At 41.4% G+C, this 21,774-nt stretch overlaps 1 protein-coding gene across 1 annotated transcript; it reads left to right on the top strand.

The window, feature by feature from the left end:
- The first annotated feature begins 18,842 nt into the window (after nucleotides 1-18,842).
- LOC134639449 (C3a anaphylatoxin chemotactic receptor) lies at nucleotides 18,843-21,571 on the top strand. The gene is made up of 3 exons (XM_063490679.1): nucleotides 18,843-18,850; nucleotides 19,794-19,933; nucleotides 20,283-21,571. Exons 2-3 carry the CDS (start codon nucleotides 19,820-19,822, stop codon nucleotides 21,210-21,212), a joined length of 1,044 nt encoding a protein of 347 aa, XP_063346749.1. The 5' UTR covers nucleotides 18,843-18,850; nucleotides 19,794-19,819; the 3' UTR covers nucleotides 21,213-21,571.
- The last annotated feature ends 203 nt before the right edge of the window (nucleotides 21,572-21,774 follow it).

Below are 21,774 nucleotides of genomic sequence, written 5' to 3'. Positions count from 1 at the left end.
CATCGAGTCTTTCCGTGTGTCTAACATTGCATTGCAGCGTAATTGTTGATGACTGGCTGTTGATGTCCACATCTCTGCGAGCGTGTGGACTGTGGTGCGGCAGAAGTGAAACTCCGGCTTGGTCGGCACATTAATGGTAAAACCCTTTAGCACCAGCAGAGAAGATCTCAGCCACCGCCCCTCCTAACATCCACATGCAGATCGGGGATTTTTTCTCTTTCTTTAACAAAAAGAAGTCAGTTATGCAAGTCCTACCGAGAGAATGACATTTATCCTACAATCAAGTTTCTATTCTTCTCAGTGGACTATTTGCAGAATGAACCTCAGGACAAGAAAGTACTGGTTTGAAGGATCACGAACGTTGCGGTTCAGGGGAAACACTGATGTGGTGACGAGTAGAAAGGGTAAAGGAGTGAAAGCTGTGACTCACACTATCACCTCGAATGAACCTGCTGTATCCAGGACGCGCAGACTTTAATGAGGTCAGGACATAAAGATGACCACGAACTGCTAAAACAGATGTATTTCTACAGAACCTCATGCAAATGAGTACAAGAAATCCTCCACTACATCCCACGCTTCATATTTTATGTTTTCCCTGAGAACAGCTCAATGTATTAAAGAGCCTTTGTTGCGCACATGGTGGATCTTCTTTAAAGTCGTCTGTACGTTCTGCACCCGAGACTCTAATCCTCTGATTTTCAGGAGAGCCCGCGCTAATGACAAAGATTACACAGGACTTCTGTCACAGCTATGAAGCGCCGCAAGTGACGGCTGAACTGCCCGGAGATGTCTGCATCTCTGTCGGGACATGACTGGGCTGTAAGTGTTCAAAGTGCAGGCAGCATCTTTCATATTTATAATTCATTTAAGCCTCAACATGAGAAAGCAGACTCTGAAATGTTTTTTCTCTCTCTCATGTAAACATTAAATTCATACAAGTCCAACTTTTGCTTTTCCTGAAACAAATTTAAGGCACACAAGTCTCACATGCTTTGTAATTGGTTTTATTTTCTTGTCATGCAACTTAGAGTAAATACACAACACAGCTTAAGCTATTTACAGTCCGTTTTAGCAAAATTTTCAGGATTTCTCAGCTGATCTGTGAAATCAACAGAAATATAAAAATGAACCTTTAACCGTTTAGTTTGTTTGATGAGAAACTGACTTCCTCTTTCTCTTTAACCGCTGTCATCTCTAGCAGAGCTGATTCATCCATAATGCTCACATTTTAAAATTGTACTTTTTCCACTTTTTACTGCATCCATGCACCTGTAAATACACTGTAACGGCAAAGTAGTAAGGTGGAAATTATTCTTTTAGTTGGTAGTTTTGTGGAGAGCTCAACAGGACTCACTGGAAACATTAAGGTGTTAGGGTAAAAGTCAGAGAAGCAGAGAAGAGCACTGACTCTTTAAACTCAGATGTAAGGTTGTGCCAAGGCAGAATTTAAAGAAATTGTGGGTTCCTCAAAGATTCGATGAGCCAGATGCAAAAACAGAGAATTGTGATTAGATAATTTGGTCTTTTTCTTTCTGTACTACTTCATATGTAATACAACAGGAACTGCAGCTATTTCATATTTCCTTACAGGTGTCGCTGCACCGCTGCACAAAATGCTCCCAACGGGCACCAAACTGACAACCCTGGAGTTATAACCATCTAGACAGCTTAAATTACAGCCAGTGACACAGAGCATGTGCTTGACTGAACCATTATTCCCCTGCAGCTTCGCTCTGTGCCTGCAGATGCGTCATATTCCTCAGTGTCATGATGACTCCTCTTTTTCGTCGTAGCAGTGGCCTTCAGCTTTTTTTGTCCTGTGAGATCTCCCAAAGTGAAGCTAATGCTAACATGTTAGGTGTCTGTTAATAAGAACAACCCCTATCACGATTAGCATTAACCTCAACCTGGGACCATGCTTGAAGGCTCCCGTGCTTTACTCCCATGCTTACCTCAATGCCGGCAGTGTTGAAGGTGTCCTGCAGGGGGTGACAGACAGTCTGATTAGAGAGCATTTATACACTCCAGCTGCAATGTTTCCTTCACTACAGAAGCTACAAAGCGGCACAACACTGTGACTTTGTGGAAATCTCGATTTTAGCTGCAACATCAAAGATTTAAGAGGATCTGCTTTACGTTCTTTCTCATTCTCTCTCATAATTAAAAAATACTTCAAAATGAGGCTTTAAGGCAGAAGGACTGTGCTGATAGTTCAATTCTGATTATTCTTACTCCATTAGTTGGAAATCAAACATATAAACTGATCACTGCCCTCAACACTGAGCTCTTTTCCCCTCTTAAGTTTGACATTCAGTTAAATTGAACTAAACATCATAAACTCATGTGTGTGACCCTCTAAATTCTTTGTCTGTACCTGAACTGGGCTTTAAAAGACTGAAAAAGTCCAGGTGTGGCACAGCTGGAAGTAAAGTTATGTATCTGCTGTAACTCCCCAGAGACACCGCGAGCAGCAACAGGATGTAGCAGGTGCTGTTATGTTGACTTTGGTTAAGAATCAAGATACTAATCTTGGTTAACAGGAAGCAAGTGTAAGTTTGTGTGTGTCTGTTTGTTATAGTGGTAGTTATGAAGCTACTGACCTGTCTCAGCAATGACAAAACACTTCCTCAGCAACCGGTCTGTCTCTCTCTCTCTCTCTCAGTTTCTCTCTTTGTCCTTCCTCGCTTAGCTCTTCGCTCTCCTCAGTTTCCTTTCCTCCCCTCTGTCTGACTCGCTTGTTTGCTCTTGTGTAAGTGTAAACCAACTAGTGGGTATTCTTGACTTTTATAGGTGTGCATGACTCATGTAAAATCCCCTTTGCTATGAGTATGACTATTAAAAGACAAGAGAATCACATAATACTTTTCTGAAAGTTGCCATTTATCTGTTATGTAAATGCTGCCTACATTGGATGAATATGTGTCGATTTTTTTTTTTTTTTTTTTTTTTTTTTTAGGATTTCAAGCATTTACTTATTATTATGTGCACTGTGAGGATAGCAGTAAAGGCGAACACAAGCATGATGGCAGTTTTATCATCTTCAGTCTAAATTTAAATACATATTTGAGTCACAGACCTGAAGAGGTTGAATAAGGACACCGAAATAATTGGTGATTTTTTTTCCTAGAAAAATTAAACTGAAGCTGATGGCAGTTGGGGTAAAAACTAATAATTATTTATTTCATGTTCTCGAATACCTTTTTTAGGGCTCTTTATGTCTGGTTTGAGGTAACTTTACTCACTTTTTCAGAGTGTCTACACTTTGTGCTAGGGGCAGTGTACAGTGCTAAAGAGCTAACTGTATGCTAATAGACTGACAAGCAGCTCTGTTCATTATGTTAGCATGCTAACAGCTGCCAGTTACTTCACAAAGTGACGCTTTAAAAAAAGAAAAAGAAAGGAAAGGAAGAAAAACAGAAAAAGAAGTCATGTGATCTTTAAAATTTACCTAAAATGAACTCATGAAAACAAGTTTAAAGGAATCCTTTCAATAACTGTGGTGGAACTTCCCTTAAGATCACAATCATCAACTGAGTGGAATGGTAGGGAAAAGGCAAAAAATAAAAAAGAAATCACCATTCATCATCTGAGAACCATGAATTTTACATTTCCCAGTGCTGGCGTACTTGATTTCATCACTGGGCCCTGATCTAAGTTACTAAAAAAAACAAAATAAAACCCTAAATGTTGACTTCATGCTGTCACTACAGGAGAGGTTGAAAATTAATTTTCCCAAGGGACAACATGAGAAAATGGGACTGCCATGGCCACACCAATAAGATGAACTCAGTTCTGTTTCTTTTTATCTCTTTATAAACTGCCACGGGTGAAATTACATGCTATAATTAGGCAGTGGAAACATGACGTAAGCATGGTAAAAACACCAACATTCTTAGACGTTAACTGTTTTAGTTACATCTTCAACATTATGGTTCATTTTTAGCACAGACTTACACCTGCTGGTGTACAACACAATGCAAAAACACCATTACAATATCCGTTCTTGGCTCATTTCAGTCACATGAACGTTTCTCCCTATCAGATTTGGGCAGCCGTAAGTTGTAACACCTGTCCTATTTCAGCTCCAGTCTATCCAAGCATGCAGGTACCAGTGTGAACAATCACTTTCTGTTGTCCCTTTCACTGAGTGCATTGCTGCCAGCTCTTTCATATCTCAAACTCTTTTGCTATCCCACACACAAAGATGATTAACTGGACTCTGTCGCAGACATTACAGCCAAGGGGAGAGTCAAAATTGTCAGATTTTCCAATATGTTCTCGGTCAGTGTTGTCAGTGTTGGGGAGTAACGGAATACATGTACCGCCGTTACGTATTTAAAATACAAAATATGAGTAACTGTATTCCGTTACAGTTACCGTTTAAAAAGGTGGTATTTAGAATACAGTTACTTTGTTGAAATAAATGGATTACACGGCGGTATTTTCCTGTTTCATATTGTCGCGGGTCAGGACTGTTTGGGTTTTGTTTGGCAGCTATGTTCTGTTGTTCCAGGCGGCAGCGTTACGGTTGTCATGGTTACAGGGTTACGCGCGCTCTCTCTGCAGCTGTGTGTTTCCTGGGTGAGAGAGCGCCTTTTTGTTGTTGTTGTGCTAAGCTAAGGTCTTTAAGTCTGACGTCACTAGCCGTGTCTGGGCTCAAACTCCGCTGCAGGTCCATAAATCAAACGATCACTGTGGCATCACTGAGAGTTGAAAAACTATCTAAAGTCTTTCATCTGTAATAAAATGATCAGCATTCTGCTCTACTAGGTGTAACAATTGAGTTTATCATCCAGGTATCCATGAAAACTAAGCGGAATTTATGACATTTAACGGAGTTAGAAATTAGCAGCAAGTTAGCTCGCTAGCTTCCACCTAAATACAATATAGCATGTCCTGACTGAGGGATTTTGGAAACAAATTCAAACGTACAGCTCTGCTATCACTTCCAACATAAATGAAGACAGAAAACTAAACAGCAGTGACGTTGGTAGGGTTACTGAAGTTTGGCTAGCTGGTATATAACGATGTGCTACGTGACCGCTAGCGACACAGCTATGTGAGCATAATATAAACACGCTAACTTTTTTCCACTTGATAAAACTTAACGTGAGGATTCTCGGTGGTCAGGAACAAATGTAATCTCATTGCAGGTTGCTGTAAACGGACCAAACTTCAGCCAGGACAACAACTGAGATAATTCATCCACAAGGATGAATAGGGTTAGTCATTCATATACTGCTGCATGGGCTGGGCTGTAGCTACATCGTAAGGTTTTAAAAACTGAGCTTTAAAATGATTAGTAGTAATAAAAGCCGAGGGAAGCCAACAGTGATCACTGACTGTTTTTAGGAGCTTTTTGAGATTAAATAGAAGAAAATACAAAACATTAAACATGTTAACAACACAAAACCCATATTAAATGCAGACTACTTTAGGCACGGAAGCAGGATTCGTCACGTCATCACTTAAAGACCGGATAGGCAGAATGCTACAGGCATAGCCTCATGGGCAGTGTAGTCTGTGCTGCAGGGAGAATGGACTGCCATACCCGTTATGTGTCTGTGAGCGCGAGGAGGGAGAAATAGGAGAGTGGAAAACTACGAGTTGTCATCGAGCAGAAACGGGAGCTGGAAGCATGCAAATACAATAATAACCACTGCAGCCAAGAAGAGTGCCTGACGAGCCCAGTTGTAAGTAAGCTATTAAGACTTGACTGTACACCGTGTTCGTGTTTTCCTCCGAAACAATAAGTTCCGTTGGAGCAGCCTTTCAACGCCTCTCTCTGTCTCTCGCTAGCAAACTTGACCCAGACAACAAAGTAAAGCTATTTTTCGGCTACGAGCCCGACACGGAACCCGACATATTAGCCAGAGGTCCCTTTACTACGGTTCGGAGCCGCAGACCTTTAGTAATAGTAATAAATCACATTCATGTAGTTGTAAACAGCATGATAATATATTAAGTACGTTAATATGTTACTCAATGAGAGTAACGTAACGGAATATGTTACAAAATACATTTTGGGGCATGTATTCTGTAATCTGTAGTGGAATACATTTTAAAAGTAACCTTCCCAACACTGAGTGTTGTATACATCTAAAAATGGAGCAGGTAAGACCAGCTTTGTGATAGAGAGCCATTATCTGATGGGAGTTTATCAGAGCATTTGATGGCTGAAATGGGACAGACTGCATGATGTATACTTGCCTACATCTGAATTCCAATTCCCACTGCTTAGTCAATGAACAATGTCCTGGTTTGCACCAAAGGAAAAATTCAGTTTACTTTGGCGGGGGGTGTAAGATACTTCTCATGACATTTTCATACATTTTGTGGCTGTCACAGAAGTCTCATGCACTCACACTGTTTTTGAATTTGCACCTTTACTCACACATTTATTGAAGATCCATTTCTTACCAAATGCCAGCAGCATCAGTGATCATTATGACTGTGCACAGCTGAAATGACAGTGTTTTCTGTTTTGTCAGTTATGGGAGTGTCACTGGTGGGGATTTTGAACGAGACCCTTTTCCACTAAATGACTGATCCTGCGTGTAAGATCCTCATTACATATCTAAGGTGCCGCTGTCCCAGAATGCTATTGCTTCTAACGTTGGCTTGTGGTAACCCAGTAAAGAAGTCATACTGAGAAGCAATATTTCTGAGAAGGCAGGAGCCGCCCCATCCTTTCTGACTGCCACTCTGCCACTACTCCAACAATGACAACAGCACCGCGTGGAGCTGGTCTGTTGCTTCATGCAACCCGTTCTTGTTTCGTGTAATAAACTCTTGTCACACATAAATCATCATTCCTTTGAGCGTGTCAAAAAGGAAACAGAAGATAGAGTGATGATGTATTAGTTGAAGGGAAAAGACTGAAAGTACACGTGGAGGCGGGGGAGAAACAGAGAAGCGCAAAAGGGACCACCCCCTTTACATACTGGAAATTTATGCGTTTCAAAGCAGTCCTCACTTCTTCTGTCTCATTTTCTGTCTAACCCCCCCCCCCCCCCCCCCTTGCAGATTACATATTTAGGAAGTGAGGTGCTTTGTATGTTTCCCTTTTTGATATTTTTTCTAAAGAGGCTTTGTACAAAAGAAATAACTGTGTGTTGAAAGAGAGAAAGTGTCTATAACATTGAATTGAAACCAATTTCACATTTAGGTGTTAAGGGGAAAGCAGATCCTAATCTTCTGTAGAATTGAAGGGACAAACCATAAAATTTTGTGAAGGTGATATTTAACGCCTTCACTATTACCTCATCTGCTTGCAGTTCTTTTCTAAGCTACTACAAAAGAAACTATAAATGAAGAATAACTTTCTTTTCTCTCTGTGTGTCAACGAAAGACAGGTTTCCACGTGGGCAACCAGAGCGCCTCTGTTTTCCTGTCATATGTGGGATATGTATGAGAGGCCTCGGCAGACGTACAGCTGATACGATCTGATGGCACTTCTGTCCTCCGATGCCGTCATCCCGTGTTGGCCTGCGTGCCCAAAGTCTTTGACATATGTAGCGCCACAGGGAAATTTTTGTACAAAGGCCCGACAGACGACGTTTGTGGAGTAGAGGTTTCCCCCGATCAAAAGCCATGCATCTAAAATTAGCTGGTTTAGAGGAAGTGTGCGAAGTGGAAAGACCAACGCTGGTTATGAATCAATTCCACAAACTGCTTTAAATATTGCACACCTCTCTGCTTTTTTTTTTTGTTTTACTTATAGGAACTAATTCTCCACATCAAAAGATTCCCTGAAATTTTTTTCCAGATCATACTGTTACCCTAAAAGCTTTGCACTGTTTGAGCAAAAAGATTTCCAGCCCTGAGGGTTTTCAGAGGGTTTGCCACCAGTTAGCATACAGCCAATTTTTATGTTAAAGGTTAGTGTTTAAAACTGTGATGATTCTATCGAAACAGAAACTAAATTAAGGGTTTTTGATCAATATTTGAAATTAGAAAGCTGTGAAACACCTAAAAAATGAAAAGTGTAGTTTCCAGAACAGTTTAAAAGCACTGCACTTCAAGAAATGTCACATGGCCTGTGCAGTACAAGAGCACTACTTATGGGTCCATTACATCTGGTGTTTTTGCCCTGGCGATCAGCAGCGTACGACAAAAGTGACGTCACAGCCATTGGAGCAAGCTGCCGCTTTGGCCGACTGTTTGCATCTCATTTTTGTAAATTCACACATTGTGCCAGTGCAACCAGGCTGAAGACATGGGCGTATGATTGTGTTTTAAAGCTCAAAGATTCACAGAGTGCACAGAGGGGTTGTTGCAAGTTGAAACTTTATGTAAAAAGAGATTTTGTGTGGCGACACCCATCATTCAGGAGAAGACCTGCTCCCTAAGATTTGCTGTAAATGGTACAGAGCTGCAGTCATATCACCATAACTGAGCACTTAGACTCAGGCTGTGTGGTTGGAAACCCCAATCAAAATTCACAGCAGAAGATTCCCAAACTGGAAGATCAAGCCAATGTGAAAGCTATAAAAACTGTAGTTCCACTAATGGCCACTAGAGGCGGTCTCCAAAAGCAAATCAGTCCCCATAGACACCAATGTTAACATGCCCAAATTAAGAGCATTGAAAAGCATATTTAATGCTTATGCAGAAACCATTTTGTACATCAGATGTGGTGGGTGAAATTTTAGTTTTATTAAGCTGCGCCCACACTGGAAGCAATTCACTCATCGCTTTGAAGCTGACAGTTGATTGCTAGTGGGCATTCCTGGTTCCGGTTGCCAAGGTGAACCTGTAATGTATTTACTATACATTACAGGTTCACCTCTAATGCACACTTTCACTGGTTTGCCTGCAAGTTGAAAAAAGTTCCTCTTGGGTCCCGCCTACTTCCTGACACCCACAGTTATTACTTTCTGTGGTCTCTGGTAGCCACTTCACTGAAAATTACTTCCAGTATGTACGTAACTTTATTTTCTTACATATATATGTACAGTAGTGCGTTGCAACAGTACAGTTTATAAATGCAGCATGCGAAACAAACTAGCCTATTCATTGAAATATGGTGGCTCCAAAGAAGACCCACCATGTCAGCCACTGAAACGCTGCAGGTGTCATCATAGTGTTTTACACCATAATTGGTTATTCCCAAACCTGGAGGCATGAGCATTCATAACTTATGAATGGTCAGACATACATCCAGGCAGTGACGCTGCCAAGCATTTGGACAAGTCAACTGTATCTACATATATGCAGGACGTGAGTTAAATTTATTTTGTTCTCCCTTGGTGTGAACAAAAGAAGAAGCATGGGAACACAGACCTCAGTATTATACACACCACTGCACGTTTTCTTGGCAGCAACACTCAGATGACAAGTGACGTCATTAAGCAAAGTCCCAGGTGAAGGTAGGCGGTGGTGACTGAAACCCAGAGTCTAGATGCTTTTGGTGGTGGTAGAGCAAAGTAAGCAGATAGTAAATGGAGATTTTTGGAATGACAACCTGAAAGAGGTGGAGACAGGGGAGAGCTGCACAACACACTGCCTGAAAGGGAGAGCGACAGAACATAGATGAAAGAGCAAGGATTAGGGGTTGGTTGGCTCGGAGAACATGGGCAGGTAGATTATTTGACATGAAATTTTGAATGAACTGAATTTCAGAGCGTGGGAAGGGGAAGTGACAAAGAAAACTGAGCAGCAAGCTCATGAATCAATCAGTGAAGACGCTATCTAAAATGTAAATAAAAACAGAATCTCAAACTCACATTTTATCCACAGTGGAACAAAGAAAACTTGAAATGTTTAAACCGAGAAAATCATTGTGAACTTGATGGCAGCAACTCAATAAAAGGTTGGAAATTTAAGAGGTAACAGATCATTAACATGATTGGGTGTAAAAAGAGGATTTTGGAGTGTCAGAGTTTCTCATAAGTAAAGATGCGCAAAGGTTCAGTAATCTGAAAAAAAAACTGCATCTATAAATTTTGGAACAATTTCAGAATAATGTTCCTTAACATCCAAAGATTCCTAAAATCTGAAGAAATCTCTGTGCGCAGCAGACAAGGCTAAAAATCTGTATTAGCACTGTAAAGAATGATCCATTAAATAATAGCTAGATACAGTGGCTTGCAAAAGTATTCGGCCCCCTTGAACTTTTCCACATTTTGTCACATTACAGCCACAAACATGAATCAATTTTATTGGAATTCCACGTGAAAGACCAATACAAAGTGGTGTACACGTGAGAAGTGGAACGAAAATCAGACATGATTCCAAACATTTTTTACAAATAAATAACTGAAAAGTGGGGTGTGCGTAATTATTCAGCCCCCTGAGTCAATACTTTGTAGAAACACCTTTTGCTGCAGTTACAGCTGCCAGTCTTTTAGAGTATGTCTCTACCAGCTTTGCACATCTACAGACTGAAATCCTTGCCCATTCTTCTTTGCAAAACAGCTCCACAACTGCCCTGTGACGGCCTCAGAGGTTGCCTAAGAGAATATTGTGAGCAACAACACCATGAAGTCCAAAGAACACACCAGACAGGTCAGGGATAAAGTTATTGAGAAATTTAAAGCAGGCTTAGGCTACAAAAAGATTTCCCAAGCCTTGAACATCCCACGGAGCACTGTTCAAGCGATCATTCAGAAATGGAAGGAGTATGGCACAACTGTAAACCTACCAAGACAAGGCCGTCCACCTAAACTCACAGGCCGAACAAGGAGAGCGCTGATCAGAAATGCAGCCAAGAGGCTCATGGTGACTCTGGACGAGCTGCAGAGATCTACAGCTCAGGTGGGGGAATCTGTCCATAGGACAACTATTAGTCGTGCACTGCACAAAGTTGGCCTTTATGGAAGAGTGGCAAGAAGAAAGCCATTGTTAACAGAAAACCATAAGAAGTCCCATTTGCAGTTTGCCACAAGCCATGTGGGGGACACAGTAAACATGTGGAAGAAGGTGCTCTGGTCAGATGAGACCAAAATGGAACTTTTTGGCCAAAATGCAAAACGCTATGTGTGGCGGAAAACTAACACTGCACATCACTCTGAACACACCATCCCCACTGTCAAATATGGTGGTGGCAGCATCATGCTCTGGGGGTGCTCCTCTTCAGCAGGGACAGGGAAGCTGGTCAGAGTTGATGGGAAGATGGATGGAGCCGAATACAGGGCAATCTTGGAAGAAAACCTCTTGGAGTCTGCAAAAGACTTGAGACTGGGGCAGAGGTTCACCTTCCAGCAGGACAACGACCCTAAACATAAAGCCAGGGCAACAATGGAATGGTTTAAAACAAAACATATCCATGTGCTAGAATGGCCCAGTCAAAGTCCAGATCTAAATCCAATCCAGAATCTGTGGCAAGATCTGAAAACTGCTGTTCACAAATGCTGTCCATCTAATCTGACTGAGCTGGAGCTGTTTTGCAAAGAAGAATGGGCAAGGATTTCAGTCTCTAGATGTGCAAAGCTGGTAGAGACATACCCTAAAAGACTGGCAGCTGTAACTGCAGCAAAAGGTGGTTCTACAAAGTATTGACTCAGGGGGCTGAATAATTACGCACATCCCACTTTGCAGTTATTTATTTGTAAAAAATGTTTGGATCATGTCTGATTTTCATTCCACTTCTCACGTGTACACCACTTTGTATTGGTCTTTCACGTGGAATTCCAATAAAACTGACTCATGTTTGTGGCTGTAATGTGACAAAATGTGGAAAAGTTCAAGGGGGCCAAATACTTTTGCAAGCCACTGTATATTTGTTGTTGTTGTTTTTTAAATCGGATTGTTTATTGAACCTTCAAACAAGTAAAAGAAAAAAGAAATTAAATAGCATCACTTACAATACTCATTATCTGTGAACACACCCCCATAATCTGATTTATATTTCTCACTTTCAAGAAAAGGTCTGACGCGACGTCTGTTCAACATGGCATTAACAACGCCCATCTACAGTTCAGATTTTGACCTGGGAAACCTTGAGGAACCTGAGCACTCTGCTTCCTGTGATGAAACCCTTGATGGGGGTGGTCTCTTCTGGGAAGTTGGTGCCTCTGTTCCCCTTCACGGGGCACATGGCACCACTAAAGGGTTTGATGAGTACGAAAATGACGTGACTCAACCCTACTGAACCCAACTAGATTTGACTATATTCTCTGAATCTTTTAATCTGATATACAATAAATTATTAAATCTTCAAAATTCACTGAAATTTTACAATGAGTAACATACTGTTAAACCTTGTAACCTATTTACCCACACAGTTTTCACAGTGATGAATCCCCCATGCCCCATCATTATTTCTAAATGAGTCAGCAATTCTCTCTTTAACACAAGTAGATGTCACATGTTTCACCAATATTGTTTGGGGGTTTTTGGTTTTTTAAATTAATAAGTCAAATTTCACAAGAATTCTACATCAATAGAAATCTGCATTCTGTGGTTGAATTAGTTGTTAAAGCAAATTCTTTGTTCTCAACAAATTATTTCACGCGACAATGACAAAGCTGGTGTCATTACATCAGAAGAGCATCTGATCTGAATTTTTAAAAGCAAGAAACATGTTGGCCCTAAAATGGAAGGTAAATAAGACCCAGCAGGTTCAACCTTACATGTGCATGTTTGTGCAACTAGTAAAGACCATGAGGTTTTATCCCTTTTATATCACGAAGCGTTTATAACATTTTCCCCTTCCATGTGTCGGTACAAATCACATACAGTTGGTTAATTTAGCTTTTCTAGTGTTTCTGCTCAAAAAAATTAAGGGAACACAAAATAAGACATCCTAGATCTAAATGAATTAAATATTCTTATTACATACTTTGGTCTTTACATAGTTTAATGTGCTGACAACAAAATCACACAAAAATAATCAATGGAAATCAAATCTAGCAACCCATGACAGTGGAAAAACACCACAGGCTGATCCAACTTTGATGTAATGTCCTTAAAACAAGTCAAAGTGAGGCTCAGTAGTGTGTGGGCTCATGTATGACCTCCCTACAATGCTTGTTCCTGATGTGTGGCGGATGGTCTTCTGAGGGATCTCCTCCCAGACCTGAACTAAAGCATCTGCCAACTCCTGGACAGTCTGTGGTGCAACGTTGCATTGGTGGATGGAGCGAGACATGATGTCCCAGATGTGCTCAATTGGATTCAGGTCTGGGGAACGGGCGGGCGAGTCCATAGCATCAATGCCTTTGTCATACAGGAACTACTGACACACTCCAGCCACATGAGGTCTAGCATTGTCTTGCATTAGGAGGAACCCAGGGCCAACCGCATCAGCATATGGTCTCACAAGGGGTCTGAGGATCTCATCTCAGTACCTAATGGCAGTCAGGCTACCTCTGGCAAACACATGGAGGGCTGTGCGGCCCCCCAAAGAAATGCCACCCCACACCATTACTGACCCACTGCCAAACCAGTCATGCTGAAGGAAGAGCACAGGGCGCCGGTGGCGAAGTTGCCAATCTTGGTGTTCTCTTGCAAATGCTAAACGTCCTGCACGGTGTTGGGCTGTAAGCACAACACCCACCTGTGGACGTCGGGCCCTCATGCCACCCTCATAGAGTCTGTTTCTGACCGTTTCAGCAGATACATGCACATTTGTGGCCTGTTGCAGGTAATTTTGCAGGGCTCTGGCAGTGTTCCTCCTGTTCCTCCTTGCACAAAGGTGATCCTGCTGCTAGTTGTTGCCCTCCTACGGCCTCCTCCACGTCACCTGATGTACTGGCCTGTCTCCTGGTAGTGCCTCCATGCTCTGGACACTACGCTGACAGACACAGCAAACCTTCTTGCCACAGTTCGCATTGATGTGCCATCCTGGATGAGCCGCACTACTTGAGCCACTTGTGTGGGTTGTAGACTCCATCTCATGCTACCACTAGAGGGAAATCACCGCCAGCAATCAAAAGTGACCAAAAAATCAGCCAGAAAGCATAGATACTGAGAGGTGGTCTGTGGTCACCACCTGCAGAACCACTCCTTTATTGGGGATGTCTTGCTAATTGCCTATAATTTCTACCTGCTGTCTATTCCATTTGCACAACAGCATGTGAAATGAATTGTCAATCAGTGTTGCTTCCAAAGTGGACAGTTTGATTTCACAGAAGTGTGATTAACTTGGAGTTACATTGTGTTGTTTAAGTGTTCCCTTTATTTTATTTTATTTTATTGAGCAGTGTATATGTATTTAAAAGCATGAAATCCTTGCAGACATCACATAATCTGTAATCAATGTGCAGGAAATCAGTTTTGCTTTGTTCAGTCTTTCAGCATTCAAACAATTTCAGCTTTACTTTCTGTAACGATCTAAATAAATAAACCCAGCAATAAAACAACACTTCAAACTGATACTGACCAAATAAATAAACATCTAAATGTTTCCCCCACACACTGATATGGATCTAATTTTAAACAAGTCAAAATATATACTGAAACATTATTTTGTGCTTTTCTGCTAAAAATGAGACTTTCTCTGACTTTCTTCATTGGTGTTTTTTTTGTTTTGTTTTGTTCTTGTTTTTTAAACTCCCAATTAATTGACCAGAAGGTGGCACTGAAACATAAAAACTTAAAAATGTAGCTGCATTCTTGCTTTTAGTATATCTGGAATAAATTCTGAATGAAAGTGACACATGGGGCAACAAGCCAGTGTATAGCCTTTAGTACATAGTAGTTGGACATGTGGGAAGGCTGTGTTTCATCAATATGTGTCATATATGTCAAATGCAACAGTACAAACAGTCCAGGATCTCAGGAGAAGCACATCTACTGTAGACTCCGGTGTCAAGGAAAACACTCCTAAAAAACACAGAGCGAGCACAAAACCTCTTTGTTATTTACCAAATAAAACAAATCTCTGTTTAAATGAGAAGACGAAGGAGGTGATTGTGGACTTCAGGAGGGGCAGACACACACACACACACACCCTGCACGACGGAGGATCTGCAGTCGAAGTAGTACCTAGCTACAAGTACCTGGGTACGTACCTAGATAGCAACCTCACCTGGAAAAACAAAACTTCCAGCCTGATCAGGAAGGCTCACCAGAGGCTCTACTTCCTGAGGAGGTTGAGGCGTGCGGGAGAGCTCAGTCCTCATCTCCTTTTACAGATGTGCGGTGGAGAGTGTTCTGTGCTCTGGCATCAACGTGTGGCACGGAAACTTCACTGTGGCAGAGAGGAAAGCGCTACAGAGGGTGGTGAAGGCTGCTCAGAGAGTTGTCGGAGGCAGCCTCCCAACCGTAACCGACATATACACCTCCAGATCCAGGAAGAGGGCCACCTGTATCATGAAGGACCCCACTTACCCAGCACACACACTCTTTGACCCGCTCCCCTCAGGCAGGAGGCTGAGGATAATTAAATGCAAAACCACCAGACTGAGAAACAGCTTCATTCCAGAAGCTGTGAGACTTCTCAATGCATAATGGACAGGAACTGTTATTGTAGCACCTTAATCACTACTGACACTTACTGACACCATCACTTTATCAGTGCTGGTCATCATGCCCTTTTGCTGCTAAAGCATTTATACCTATATTTATTCCTACATTCTGTATCCATACTCCATACTGGTACTCAGGTTGTGCACTCTATTTATTGTATTACTCTGTTATTCTGTTTTGTTTTAAAAAAAAAAAAAAAAAATTGAAAATTCTGTTTCTTCGTTATTCTGTTTCTTTTCGCTCTGGGACCGTGTGTACATAATTTCGTTCCACCTCATGTAAACATGTGATGCAAATGACAATAAAGCTCCTTGAATCCCTTGAATCCTTGAATAAGCAGCACTGCCATCTGGTGGCGTACTTTTGCAAGTAACTAGACAGGAACCAGGCAGCTTGTTTACTGCACAGACACAGTCCTGCTTCCATAAATACACTTTATATGATCTACAAAAAAAACTATTTTTCAAAAACTATAAACCTCTGCAGTGCCCTGGTGTTTTAGGAAATTGTCTTAAAAAAAGTTCTGATTCAATTGCTGGCCTTCAGGCTGAGATCACAACACTGGTTTTGTGTGCTCATTTAGGTTCATTCAAAAGAGCCTGAAAAGCTTCAATACAGCAAAATAATCATTAAAGATTCTGCAGTGAAATGTGAGCATGCTGGTGTCGCTGACCATCCTAACACCTCTGCACATGTGGCCAGGTATTCTTGAGTTACACCCTTCCATTGACATTTCAATCAGATGACTCATTAAGTTGTTCAAGTAGTCTGCAGTGCGTCACTTTTTACCCATTGTTCAACTGTTATAAAATGGGAGTGCCCATATTTAGCTTCTAAATACTTTTCAGGAGAGGACACATGGCCACATGCTTGGCATAGGCTCAGACACATCCACATTTCAGAATGGATGACTGGAAAAAGACCATGATAACTGCTAAATCTGAGTTTGAGATGTCTGGCAGCTACAGGAGGGTGCATGTAGGAGATAAACAGGAGACATCGTATTATGAAAGTAAATGAAGCGCCCAGTCATGGTGAGGAGAATATGCAAGTCTGAAGTTGTCTAGACAACTTAGACTTTGGGACCCTGCTTGTCCAGATTGAGATCTGAAAGGTTGTAATTTGAAATCTTATATAATAAAGTCAAACACTGGACCCAATTTTTAGCCTTCTTCCTCTTCTTTAGGGGTCACCACAGTGGATGATCTTCCTTTAATCACCCTATCCCTAATATCCTCCTCTGTAACACCAACCGTCTGCATGTCCTCCTTCACTACATCCATGAATCTTCCTCTTTTCCTCCTGCCTGGAAAATGTTGTCCCACACTCTCTCCTCTGCACGGATCCAAGCGTCAGCCTGAGCTGTCCCTCTGATATACTCACTTCCTTTTTCTCAGTGCCACAGTCACCAAACAGTACATCATAGTTGGTCTCAGTTTCAAGCCTCAAGCTGAGAATGTGGCCATTACAAATTTCTTGGCATTTTAAAACAAATGTCATGAGCAACTTAGAAACAGAGGACACTGCACACTCACACAGCAGCAACTAATCAGTTAGAAAGTAGCCGCATACTAAAGCATGTCCTGCTGTACCTTTGATTTTAGTCTAAACGAGAGCAAAATTTGTAAAATTAACCTCACGTTAAACTCAAAGAGACTTCAAACTAAGCGAGACCATAAACTCATCAGGAAAGTCTTTATAGAGGTTTTATAACCAAGTGAGCCACAGATCCCTCGGGGACTGTGTCAGGAAGAGCATCCGGTGTAATAAAAAATAATAAATAAATCAAAAACATGCAGACCTACCCTCTGTGGCGAACTCCTGTGAATAAAAGACCATTTTAAAGTAGCTGTTTAAACATCAATGCGCTTTCCCATAAGACTTCTATACCAGGGGTGTCTAACATAAGGCCCAGGGTCCAGAACCGGCCCATCGAAGACTTGATTTTGGCCCACTGACTTAATAAAATGTGAAGACATGCATAGATTTTGAACTTTTAACTGAAATTTTATAAGTTGTTCATTAACAGCTTTTTCTATTGACAAAAACTGCTCATGCTCAGCCGTACTTAAATTACACAAAAATGATTAACTAAGAGATAAAAAATTAAATTTCAGTGAAGTTCCTGTTTTTCTACTATTAGTGACTCTGCAGTTAATTAACAATAACTTTTTTCATAATTACAGATCAGTCTGTGCAATGAACTATCATAAAAAAGTTACCACCGCTTCCGCCCACTTTACATGAAAGTGGGCTGTATATGGCCCATGATGTAAAATGAATTTGACATTCCTGTTTTATACTACGCACCCTGCTGGCTAATTAGCAAGACTGCAGTTTTAATGTGTGCCTACTTCACTTTTCACACACCGAGCCTACCTCAGGGAGGCTTTAGACCCGGCCACTGCAAACAAACGTCAAATGGCACACACAGGCGTGATCTGGAGCGTCTCGTGAAAGCAGAAAGCTGTTTTAAATAACTAATTTTCAATTATCACAAGAGTGTTTTGCTGTGAGGAGCACCTTCATCAACCAGCCAGCCAAAGTATTAAACCAGAGCCCCTGATAAGTTTAAAGCAGCTGACCCTTGACACAAACACAGCTGAAAATAATAAGAATTAGCTAAAATTATTTTTCAATAGCATTTTCAGTTTGATTGTGCTCTCCTCATTTGTAACGACAGATTCTTTTGGCTCAACAACATTCATTTGTTGTGTTTTGTTAAAATTAGCGTGTGTCGTTGTTTTGATATAGACTGAAAGCTTCGATCAAGTCCAAAACTATTTTTTCGGGTGTTTAAAAATGATCTTATCATCCACTCCACACAGAGAAATGCAAAACAATGTGACAGACATAGTAGAAAAGGAAGTAAAGCAAATAGAAATCTAGATTGATGAATATCTGAACGCGGCACCACCAGCTCAAGAGCAGCTGGGGTACGTTTCCTCTCACTGCCAGCTATGAAAAACAAAGTGCCCACCAAAATGTTAGAAATCAAGTTTCATGAAAAAAAACAAACAAACAAAAACTTTGTGGCAAATTAGAGTAGCTACATCACTAAATAAGCTACTTTGCTGTAAAGAAAATGATGTGAAATCAGTGAAAAATGAAATGCTTTATTGCTCTTTAGACTTTTGGAGGAAGACGTGGCAGTTTTATCTTATTCAGTTTTTACCTTTTATGCCTCTGAGGTTAACAACTACTCATGTAAAGCAGCTGATAAAGCCGGAGGGAAACACTTGAAATGGCTTTTCACTATCAGAAGAAAATGATGATTGACTCTGAGATGTTGTAAATATGGTTATAGGAAGGAGTGTGTGTCTGTGTGTTGCAATCACAGACAGGAAAGAGAGAGAGAGAGTTAGGCAGATAGGCACTCCCTTTTTATTGATATGCTGCTCCACTTCTTCCACCCACAACTCAAGTAAAGGAGGTGAGTAAAGAAGTCTTTGAATTAGATTTTAATTTGAATCCTGCTTTTAGATTTTAATTTTATTTTTTTAAACACCAATTTCAAAGCTTTTAATCTCTACTGATTCACAGCTACTGATAACTCTGGTGCAGGTTAGTACTGATCTGGTTAGTACGGGCAGCAAACAAAAATTGGAGTCAGTTGCAGCACAGATGCTGCTCATTGCTTTTAATGCTTAACATGGAAAAAGGAAATTTTTTGTGATTTGTGAAAGCAGAAATTCACTTTTGCTTTGAAAAAATGAATCCATACCAGGGAGATAAGTTCACTGATACATGAATTTTTGCATGCAGCAGCAGAATAGCAGACCCCGGGGTTGCCTGAATGTACGTGTAGCAGATTCCTTTCTCGTTAATCATTGCTGTTGCACCTGACGTGCATGCTGTGCTTTCATGTTTTTATTAATCACACCATAGAAACAAAAAGCAGCACATAAGGTCAAACTGCCTCTTGAGGAAAAAGCTGACATTTGCACAAAAAAACCACAAAATTGTCAAAGTTAGAGTACAGTGGTTACATGCAGTGGTTATGATTATTCATCCGATTAGAAAATGCCACCTAAGTGATAGATGATTTTTTTTTTTTAAAAAAAACACCCACCCAGGTGATTCAGACTCGAGCGCTGCACTCACTTTGTTGCAGTAATACGCATTCCCTATTTTTAAGTAAGGAACGTAACTTTAAGAAACAGTGCAAAGCTGAGCAAATGTATAGAAGGAAGTTTGTGGCGTCATCTTGCTGTGTCGTGTGGACATCAGCTTGTCAACATTTTAGGCAACCAGCATATGTGAAATCTGTCTTTCAGTGCAACAGTTGCATATTTTCCTTCTCCATCAGTGATGAAATTGTTTATTGACAAACAGCCGCAGTACTTTCTGTATTTAACTAACGTGCTGCATTACAGCCCATCTCCAGTTTCGTATCGGCCCGATGGCTGGCATGAATGGGACACAGGTGGAAAACCTATCTAGCTCCAACAGCAGCACCTGGCAGGCAGAGGCTTCAAGAGGAACCCAAATCGCAGTTACGCTGCTTATCTTCTTGGTGAGAAATCTTCTCTTTTTTTTTACTTTCAGTTCATGAATCGTTTCCGATGTAAAATTCACATTCAGTATCAGTTCCACTTACATATATACCTGTGGAGTAAATGCTCCATGTATTGCAGCTACAACAGGCAGGGAGCCTGCTCAATGTAAATGACGATTGTCATGCAAAGGCTGAAAAAGCCACCAGAGCTCTTTAAATAAGACCAGCTCCATCTTCATATCGGTTTCACAGAATGAACAGTAGGTTCAGTCTTCACAACAAGCAAATAAACGAATTCCTGCAAAATGTCAAGTTGCTGTAAAATTCCCCGAGCCTAACTGCAACCTGGTTGTCTTGGTACCTCAAGGTGGGCGCGCCTCTGAATGGGCTCGTGGTTTGGGCGCTCGGATTTCGGAGTCATCGTCATGTGGTGCGTAGAGGGAGTAATGAGGAGACACGCGCTGCCAGCAGTTTCCGTGTCTATGTCCTGAACCTGGCCCTGGCCGATCTGGTGCTGATCCTGCGGACCCCTCTCATGTTGGGCTTTCTCATTCACAACTATAGCTGGCCGTTTGGGGACACCTTCTGCCGCATCATCATGTTCCTGCGGGTCCTGGGATTGTACGCCTCTGCTTTCCTCCTCTGCGCTGTGGCTCTGGAACGATGCTTGTGCCTGCTGAGACCGGTGTGGGCTCGACTGCGACGGCCAGCTTGGGCCGTCCCTTTGGCCTGTGGTCTCATATGGCTGATGGCTACCATCTTGTCTAGCCCCTACCTCTACTTCGCTGTCCTGCAGGAGAAATATGGGAAACACCTTTGCTTAGAGAGTGAAGGACGTAATATGACTTTGTTCGTAATCGAAACTTTAGCAGGTTTCATGTTGCCCATGCTGGTGTTCCTGGGAAGTAACCTGGCTGTTTTGCTCACTATTAGGAGAGCTTCACCTCCAACACCCACCTCCTCCACTCCTTCAATGGCACGCAAGATGATTAGGATGTACCATGTGCTCTTTTTCACAATGCTCCTCTTCCTCACCTGCTGGGTCCCCTATTTTGTTTGTCGATTTATACAGGCTTTGGCCTCTGACTCTCTGTATCAGTCAGCAGGCTATGGTAGATACATATCTCTGTACCTGGTGTACATCAAGAGCGCCCTGAACCCCGTGCTTTACGTGTTTGCTGCCAGAGGCTTAGGCCGTGCCATCAAAGCTTCTCTGGTCTCCACCATTGACCGACTTTTCAATGATGACTCCTCAGAGTCCATACGAAGGAAGTCACTGAAAAACTCGCAGATGTAACAGGGAGGTCAATAATGTAATAATTTAGCATGTTAACTCTTCATTTCTTCAGCATTTCTTTTAACATGTGCATTTCTCCTTTTGTGGAAATTACTCATCCCCCTTTAAAATGTGAGTTATGTAAATACAGAAGTGGAAGTGTTTGAGTTATTGCAAGTGAATGTACTGCAGTGTCCTCCTTATGAGTGAAGGCCACACATAATCTTGTTAATAAAAGATGATTTTTGCTTTAGTTTGACAGTTTTGCAGAGATGTGATCCTATCTGGACCGTGTATTTCAAGGATCTGGACTGTTATTGACTTGTTTTGAATGTACATACTTTTTTTTTTATTTTAGTAGGCTATTAAAAATTTTGAGAATGGGAATGGAAAAGTTTCATTTACAAAACAAAACCAACAAACAAAAATTACTCCTAGGATTTGCCAAAAAGAGCATATTTGGCTCATGAAAAGGAGATTCAGGTTTGGCTGTTGCTGCCAGCTCGTAACAAGAAGCTGCCTCTGTCTGAACATGCTGATTGTGGGGTTGTTATTCTAGGGAAAAATGAATTCATGAATCATC

This window comes from Pelmatolapia mariae, linkage group LG1, assembly GCF_036321145.2.
Source record: "Pelmatolapia mariae isolate MD_Pm_ZW linkage group LG1, Pm_UMD_F_2, whole genome shotgun sequence".
Taxonomy (NCBI): Eukaryota; Metazoa; Chordata; class Actinopteri; order Cichliformes; family Cichlidae; genus Pelmatolapia; species Pelmatolapia mariae.
This window is presented reverse-complemented; position numbering and strand designations above follow the sequence as displayed.